Below are 9,601 nucleotides of genomic sequence, written 5' to 3'. Positions count from 1 at the left end.
GGGCCTAGACCCTTCTTCAGAAAATTTTCTGAAGAAGGGTCTAGGCCCAAAACGTCAGCCTTCCTGCTCCTCTGAAATTATTTAGCCATATTTGCACATGATCAATATGTGGGTGTGAAGAATCCATTGCACAATTTTTGAGGCTCAGTCCCAGTGACCTGTCCCAGCCTTGCAGCTGAGGAGCGAATGTGGGCACAAGCAAAGAAGGGAGGAATAGCAGAATGATGCATTCAAAAAGAGATAGACAATCGGACAAGACAAGTAAGTGTGAAGTGGGCAGGCAGGTGAAGGAAGAGGAGGGAAATGGAGCATTTGGAAACATGAAGGGAGAGTGAGAAGACAAGATTGAAAAAGGAAAGTGAAAATCTGTTGAAGGTAAGGTAAGTCCAGAATGTCAATTAGGGAGAGGCAGAGAGGCCACAGAAAAAGCCATCACTTGGTTAGGGGGTGGTGGTGGTGGGATTCAGTCTTTAAACTTCTTTTTAACAATTTAGTGTGCTTACTCAGAGCTACTAATTTTTCCAAACATTTCTCTATCCATTTCTCTTCCAGCATGCCAAAAAGTTGTGATTTTGTGAACATGGGTAACGAATGGATTGAGCTTTCCAATCAATATCACCCGAAATGATTTTGGTAGCAGTTCATTGCAAATAATATTCTGCAACATACCCGGTTAGAGTGCACAATTTATCTGCAGCTGCTTTGCCCAGAAACTACTGGGAAAGCAGTAGATATTTCACAGTACCCACCATAGTTTCTGCATCCAAATGAACATATGGCAAAGAGGAAATACATGATAAGGTCAAATGCAGCACTTTATGCCAATCGTGTTTTTTTTTATTCATTTGTGACCTATGAGTGTTATTTGCTGGGCCAGCATTCCTCGTTGGCCCTCAGAAGGCGCTGGTGAACTATCTCTTGAATCATTGCAGTCCATGTGCTGTCAGTAGACGCACAATGCCCTTCGGGAGGGAATTCTCACCAAAACCAAAAGGACTCAACTTGCTGTGAACCTCCCCATTTTGTATCACCAAATTGTTTACTTTGTGTCATTCATACAAATTACACTCAGTACAAGTTTTTAGGGATTGTTGATAAGTGCCATTTGGATTCTGCATTTGATATGATTTAAGTCACTGACATTACATTCGATCTTCAAGTTCTAAAAAGGAAACTATGAAAGTAAAATAACAGGTAGTAACTTGTATAAACTTGTTTTAACTTTCCTTTGCCTGTTTTTCTGCAACTCACTGCACTTGGCATGAGATGTATCTCTCTAATAATATCTGAATTTATGACTTTATATAATCTGTTTAGAAAATCTTAAAACCTATCATTGCGGTTGATGTTTTGTCAGTGCTTCATGATCTTATGGATGAAACATTCTGAAAGTTTCAACATTCAAAATGTTATTATCTTGCATTTTGTATCCTGGAGTTTCCTCTGTTAATAAATTGATGGACTTCATTTTATGAAGAATTGATATAATTTCTATTTGGAACCATTATATTAAGCTCACTCTGTAAAAACCTGTATTTCCATGTAACATTTGTGTATATCCAGATAAATTGGTCAAGGTACCTTAAAGCTAAGAGCACTTGAAGTCTGAATTTGAGTGGTATTTGGTTTCTGTGCTACATAATTATTTTCCTTTCCTTCCTAGCATCAGCTCCTGATTTTTCAATGAGCTCCTTGAAGAAATTAATACCTGTCCGCATAGGTGGTGAGGTCATCATTGAATGTAAACCAAAAGCTTCCCCGAGAGCAACATTGTCGTGGATGAAAGGAAATGAGGTTCTGCGGGAAAATGAAAGGTAATTTTTGAATGAAATTTGTCCTACACTTCTCACAGCGGCTAGAATTGTGAAATTCTTCAAGGCAATGCAAAGGATGCTCAGTGGGTTGACGTTAGGGCCTTTTTTTTAAACTACTTTTTTTGGATAAATTTTCCAACAAGATAAATAGCTCAAAACACAAGACCTCAAAGACAATATTGCTGACAAACTCCTTGATAAAGAAACTAGCACACCACTCCCCATCATTGTGTAATCTGATGTCTGTATTGTGTATCATTTGATATTAATGTCTGCATTCTGAAATTAAACTGATGAATTTGCAGCAAAAAATACCTCCCCAATGCATTTATCAATATTTTCAAATGATTGTATGTAGCCTGTAAGATATTTCTTTGTGCTTGTGGAACAATAAATTGTAGAATATGGATGATAGGTTCAGAGAATAGGTAAAGGTTAAATTGATTTTTATTTGCTCTGAATTTTGCACACAGATGTTACCAGTGCTGGCTTCTGTAGCACTAGCTTTTGTGGTCTATTTTCCCCATAGGCTCCATTACATTTTGGCAGGGAGTCCCCTGTGAAATGCAAGATAGAAGGAAGACAAGATGATAATAAAACAGTGAGCTTGTGATTGATTTAAGCTGTCATAAAACCACATAGAGTGCCTGTGAAATTGCTTTTGGGCTGAATATGGATGATTAAGTATACTTTACCTTGTAATTAAAGAGCAAGTGAGGATTAAGGAGTGAAGAATGCAGAAAAAGGTAGCATTGCTTCTTAACAGCAATTAATTTAAGTGGATAGAATTTGAATAGAAAAGGGAAGGGAAGGGAAGCTTGCTTGTCCTATTGTATGTTTCTTTTTATTTCACTGTAGATTTTCATTTTACTGTATTGTGAGTTTTGTAGGATTCAGTTTTGTATTGTATCCTAAATCATTAAATTACTGGGATTTGAAAAATCATATCACATGAGTCCAGATAAACATATCCATCAGTTGTACGCTGTAAATTGAATATCTTTTTGGTTTAACAAATTATTTCATATTGTTTTATTATCACTTATGATCCACACATTATCAAAGTAATGGTTATGAGCAATTAAGATCACTCTTCTACAGTGAAATAAACATAATTCATACCTTGAGAAAAATTAAGAAATAAGTCCAGCAACTGAGAGTACATAATAAATAAGACTGCTGCTGAAATCTTATTTGTCTTAGTTAGAATTGACAGGCTACCAGGTAGCTCAGATGTTGCAACATTTGACCTGACCGGAATGTTGGAAGTCCTATCCCCAAGGCTGCTTGATAATCAACCTCAGTTGCCTTTAGTGGGCAAGTTGTACCCCTTTGCACCTGCATCTCTGCATGTAGCATCAACTGGAACAAAGTTGGAATATATCAGCAAAAGAAAAGAAATTGATAGAGCTCAACTTGCCCCACTAAAAATCTCCCTCTTGTGGCAGAGTACCATAATATTGCATTGAGAGAATTCAATAAACCATGCTGTCTCTTTATCAGCCATGAATAGAAGATGCAAAAGAAAATTGTTGAGTGTGAGCAGATCAATCTTTTTCATGGCCAATTGCATTTTCTTGTTAAGCTCGAAGTTTAAACAGCAAGCTCAATGTTTAACAGTTGGTTGTCAGATGAGTACAAAAGAATGTTGGATAAAACAAGATTGTAAATTTTTCAAGGAAGAAGAATTAATTATTTTCCTTTCATAAGTGTACAGTATGTTTACAACTGCATATCTGCCAGAACATTATTGTAAACATTACATTATCGAGCATTGTTAATGTTTTTGTTTTGTTAAGCAAATGATTCCAGCGTTGAAAAACAAATATTAATTGATTACTATTTGCCATAAAGTAGCCTGCAATTAGAATTTCATTTTCAAGTCAATATAAGTCGATGAAAACACTAAATGTTATCCAATGAATTTCTTCAGGTGTAGAAATAATGAGTTTGAAAGTTCACTGTGTGATGCCATAATCAAAATGTAGATAAGGAATTGTTTTTTCTGCTCTTCTGAACAGGGTTAGGGCCTTCAGTGCATTAGCAAGCAGAATGGAAGTGTCATATTTTTGTGAAAATGCATTTGATTAGTAATTTCGCCCAATATCATGCCGAGCTTGATGCTTTTAACGGTACAATATCTTTTACTTTATATTCTTCTAATTTATTGGGAATTTCAAAATTATTAAACTACCAAATGTATGCAAATAAATGAAGTCCAATAAGATAGGAAAGAAAATGCTCGGAGTTTGTGTTGCAACAAAGAAAAAGCCAAAAGGTGACTTCATTAGTATCATGTTAATAGAAAGCAGAATTTGACATGTTTTCAAAGTAACAGAAACAGAATTCACTGGAGAAACTTAACAGGTCTGGCAGCATCTGTGAGAAGAAAACAGAGTTGACGTTTCAAATCCGGTGACTCTTCATCAGAACTGTTTGCTGTGAGAAAAAAGGTGGTATTCATGCTGAAGACAAAGTGATTGGGGGTGTCGGTGATAGAAAGAGGAAAGGTGAGTGGATAGTTGAAGATTGAGCCCAAAGAGAGAGAGGGAGAGAGATGAAAAAGTGTCAGTAAACAACGAGATTGTGGACAGCAGGACAGAAGAAAAGCTGAATAAATGATAATGAGCTAAGAGTAGAAGAAAATGGGTGAGCTGCACTGAATGCAACCCATATAATGTGATAATAGACCGAGGAGTCTGTGGGAATGGATGACTATGCTAAAAGCGACCCATGTCATGAACAGGACTGGGTGTGGATGTGGGTTAAAAAAAATGGAAGGATCAAATCAGGTTCTAAAGTTATGGAACTCGATGTTGAATCCTAGAGGCTGCAGGCTTCCCAAATGGAAAATGAAATGCTCTTCTTCGAGTTGAGGCTCATTGGAACATTGCAGCCGGCCTGTGACAGAGATATTCATGTGAGAACACAGTGGTGTTCAATGACAGGCAACACGAAGCTTGGGATCATTTTTGCAGACAAGATGTACGTGTCCTGCAAATCAGTCACCCTGTCTGCATTTTGGCTCCCCAGTGTAGAGGAGACCACATTGTGAGTAGTGAATACAGTAGACTGAACAGAATGAAGTACAAATTAGTGCTTCACCTGGAGGGTATATCTGGGGCCTTGGACAGTGAGGAAGGGGCAAGTAAATAGGCAGATTTTTATACCACCTGCAATTTCTTGGGAAGGTGCCATGGGGGTTAGTGAGGAGATATTGGAAATGGAGGAGCAATGTGTCCCAGACTAAAACTCCAAAATAAACTCTTGTTGCAATAGCTCTTACCATGATTAATATCAGTATTGTCTTTATGTATGTAAGCCAATGTTTTCATGCAGATTATACTGGGAGATATTTTCCACTGGCCAGACAGTCACTTTGAGAGTGTAGAAGGGAGTTGCAGGCAGAGTCGAGGCAAAACCCCCATTAAAGCACATTGAGGAATTGCCAGGATATTGAAATCTCCTCTGGACAATTCCACTCCACCTGGAACCCTATGGAAGTTGCAGACCTCAGAAATTGAAGAGTTACTCAGGAAATATTAGACAATTAAATTCATAGTCTAACTTCTGATTAACTATTAACTTCCAGAGCCCTTAGAACCCCCTTGGACATGACACCACCCACACCTCACACATGCCCAACAGCACTCACTTTGAGACTCGAAGCACCCAATTCTCAGTGTCAAAACCCTACCCTGATCCACACCTGAATACCCCCTTTGCTGGACTGCATCCCTCCACAATCCCTGCTGTCAGACATTACATGACCCAACACCATTGCCACTGGATTGGGCCTCACATTCCTCTCTGGCCACTGAATCAGAATGGACTCCACCCCTACTGCTATCCACCTTCACCCACCCCAACCCATGCCAGCTCAATCCGACCTGACCCGATGCCCCTGCTGCTGAACCCAACCCAGTACCAACACTCATCGCAAACTGCTGGATCCAAATTCTCTAGTTCACCTGCACTAAATACTTACCTTTCCACCTTGCATCCTGGCATCCTACCCACAATGGCACCCTACACCCAGCCCTCCTTACCACTCCCAGCCGACAGCCTACTCATCTGGCACCTTCGACACCCACTTACTTATGTGGCAACTGGCAATTGACATCCACTTAGGTGTTATCCTGTTTCCATACCTATTGACCATTCAACCTTCCTGAACACCCTGACATTGTATTTACCCTTTGCCAGGAGCAGTCGATGTGACTGTCAGGACCTTTGAATCTCAAAACACAGTGGCTGACTGCTGTGAAAGGTGGTGGGAATGGGGGCTGGTTTGCCGCCTTTTGACAGCGCTACACTACATAAGAATTATTAGAATGGAAGTACGGTTCCTCATTTTAGAGGGAGCTCTGAGCAAGATCTTCTCTCGACTGGCAATCTGTGTGAGATTAACACTCCCCAGACGATTTGCCCCGAAATGTTTGAGCGCATATAACAAAGATAGTTAAAGAGAGAAGCTTCTCAGATTGCTGGCATACTCAAGAGAAGACCTGACATTTGAAAACATTACATGTTTCTCAAAATGTGTCTCAAGCCATTGCTTGATGTTATCATTTCTTTTCAGAGCAGGGTTTAATTTACAACTGATTTGGGAGTAGTTTGTTTTCTTGACATGGTTATTCACCAACAGCTTTTAATTGTTGGGTTATTCTTGATGCCAGTTTTGAATGTTATGTAAAGTTCTATCTGATTTATACACTTGAGTAATTACTGGCATGAGTTGCATGTTACTTTTCCCCAAAGTAAAGGTGCTTTATCAAAGATTATTGAGGTGCTGTGACTTTGAGATTTCTATTAGACTCAGGAGGACTTGGGTCTGCAGGTTAATTTTGTGTTTATTCAAACAACTTCAGTCTGAGACTGATTAAACAGAATTCTGTCTGATACATACAGAGAATCACAAACCTTTAGGCACAGGTTGTTTACATTTCATTCTTGTACAATAAACAAAAATCTTCCATCCGAGGACTTTGTCTTATCCTGTCTGCAGGAATCAATTTATACTCATTATTTTGTTTCAAGGATGATGAGGCTTTAACGTGCACAAGGTTCAACTTCTGTCATTGCTACTGATGAGAACCCTTAGGGTGTTCAAGGTTCATGTCTAAATGGTGAAATGTGCCTTACAGTACCAGCTTGTAAGTTGTCAGCTTACTTCTGTTGCAACCCCGTTTTTGTAAGCCCTGTTTAACTTCAATTAAACAGTTCTCTGTGAACAAAATCACTGTGAGGTGGACTGTTGGCATAGTTTTCCATTGAGCAAAATAACAAATAATCAAGTTTCTGAGCATTAAATCCCAAATTGATAGCAAAATGTCAGTCATGACACTCGTCAATTGGATTTATTCTGTTTTATGTCTATGACCCCTTTGGCTGACTTAATTTGCGAAGTGGAGAAATAGTAGCACTGGATGAGTTATCCATCTTCATTCCCAAGACCTTGTCATGTGTGAACTAAAAAGAGTAAGAGACATGTTCATATCTTGACAGAAAAAAAGAATGCTTTCCACAATCTAAAGCATTTTCAAAAATAAATTAATCTGATCATTTATTCAAGCATTTTTAAAACATAAATTAATCTAATCATTTGGTAATGCAGAGCTTGATTATTGTCGAACAAAGAAACATGTTGTCAAAGCTTTTTATGTTGCACTCATCACAATTCACAAAGAATACCAATATCAAGGGAAACCCACACTTAACTCTATCAATTTGGAGTATTAATTGGTAAAGACCATGGACAACAAAAGCAGAAGTTGCTGGAAAAGCTCAGCATGTCTAGCAGGCATCTGTGCAGAGAAATCAGAGTTAACATTTCGGGCGCGGTGACCCTTCCCTTCCTTTGTTTCTGATTTACAGCATCCGTACTTCTTTCATTTTTTATTAAGGCAATGGACAAGTTTGATGATAACTGACAGTTAACTATCAATCTTCGTTTAAATCAGGCAGGATGGCTGTAATTGGACAAAGTTTTGCCCTGAGAAATGAACAAGAGAATGAACAAAGTCTGTTTTGTCGCTTTGAAATGAGCGCAATGCGTATGCATGTTTTTTTCTGTCTGTAAAGATTAGATCATTGTGTCTTCAGACACGTGGCTGCCAGTATGCACAAGTCTGCCTTTCTGAAAGTCTAACATGCTGCTATGAGTGCCACAGCTTTTTAAGCACCCCAGCACTGCAGGCAAAACTAAGAGAAAATCTTTTTCAACAATGAGATCTTTTTTTTTACACAGCAAGTTATGATCTACTGAAGTAAGATTCCAAGGCAATTTTCAGAAAGCAATTGGGTATATAGAACAAAGAACAAAGAAAATTACAGCACAGGAACAGGCCCTTCGGCCCTCCAAGCCTGCACCGACATGCTGCCCGTCACAACTAAAACCCCCTACCCTTCTGGGGACCGTATCCCTCTGTTCCCATCCTATTCGTACATTTGTCAAGATGCCCTTTAAACGTCACTATAGTATCTGCTTCCACTACCTCCCCCGGCAGTGAGTTCCAGGCACCCACCACCCTCTGTGTAAAAAAACTTGCCGCATTCATCGTCTTTAAACCTTGCCCCTCACACCTTAAAGCTATGGCCCCTGGTAACTGACTCTTCCACCCTGGGAAAAAGCTTCTGACTGTCCACTCTGTCCATGCCCTTCATAATCTTGTAGACCTCTATCAGGTCGCCCCTCAGCCTCCGTCGTTCCAGTGAGAACAACCCAAGTTTCTCCAACCTCACCTCATAACTAATGCCCTCCATACCAGGCAACATCCTGGTAATTCTTTTCTGTACCCTCTCCAATGCCACCACATCCTTCTGGTAGTGTGGCAACCAGAATTGAACACAATATTCCAAATGTGGCCTAACTAAGGTTCTATAAAGCTGCAACATTACCTGCCAATTTTTTAACTCAGTGCCTCGGCTGATGAAGGCAAGTATGCCATAAGCCTTGTTGATGACCTTCTCTACCTTCGTTGCCACTTTCAGTGACCTGTGTACCTGTACACCCAGATCCTTCTGCCTATCAGTACCCTTAAGGGTTCTGCCATTTACTGTATATTTTCCATCTGGATTAGACCTTCCGAAATGCATTACCACACATTTTTCCAGATTAAAATCCATCTGCCATCTCACTGCCCAAGTTGCCAACCAATCTATATCCACTTGTGTCCTTTGACAGTCCTCATCGCTATCCGCAATTCCACCAACCTTTGTGTCATCAGCAAACTTACTAATCAGACCAGGTACATTCTCCTCCAAATAATTTATAGATATTACAAACAGCAAAGGTCCCAACACAGATTCCCGAGGAACGCCTCTAGTCACAGCCCTCCATTCAGAAACACACCCTTCCACTGCTACCCCCTGTCTTCTATGACCGAGACAGTTTTTTTATCCATCTTACAAGCTCACCTCTGACCCCATGCGACTTTACCTTCTGTATCAGCCTGCCATGAGGGACCTTGTCAAAGGCCTTACTGAAGTCCATGTCGACAACATCCACTGCCCTACCCTTATCGATCATCTTTGTCACTTCCTCAAAAAACTCAATCAAGTTAGTGAGACATGACCCCCCCGTCACAAAACCATGTTGCCTCTCGTTAATACGCCCACTGATTTTTAAGTGGGAGTAAATCCTGTCTCAAAGAATCCTCTCCAATAATTTCCCTACCACTGACATAAGGCTCACCGACCTGTAATTAGCTGGATTATCCTTGCCACCCTTCTTAAACAAAGGAACAACATTGACTATTCTCCAATCTGCTGGGACCTCCCCTGTA

General features: G+C 39.8%; 1 protein-coding gene across 4 annotated transcripts in view; it reads left to right on the top strand.

Annotated features, from left to right (window-relative positions):
• Positions 1-9,601, top strand: part of LOC109914264 (contactin-4-like) — a 1,378,312-nt gene that overhangs the window by 814,743 nt on the left and 553,968 nt on the right. For all 4 annotated transcript variants that reach the window (XM_048606641.1, XM_048606645.1, XM_048606643.1 and 1 more), the window contains one exon: positions 1,664-1,814. In XM_048606641.1, coding sequence (XP_048462598.1) covers positions 1,664-1,814 — 151 coding nt within the window. The remainder of the gene's footprint in view (positions 1-1,663; positions 1,815-9,601) is intronic.

The sequence above is a fragment of the Rhincodon typus genome, chromosome 16, assembly GCF_021869965.1.
Source record: "Rhincodon typus isolate 14 chromosome 16, sRhiTyp1.1, whole genome shotgun sequence".
In the NCBI taxonomy this organism is placed as follows: Eukaryota; Metazoa; Chordata; class Chondrichthyes; order Orectolobiformes; family Rhincodontidae; genus Rhincodon; species Rhincodon typus.
This window is presented reverse-complemented; position numbering and strand designations above follow the sequence as displayed.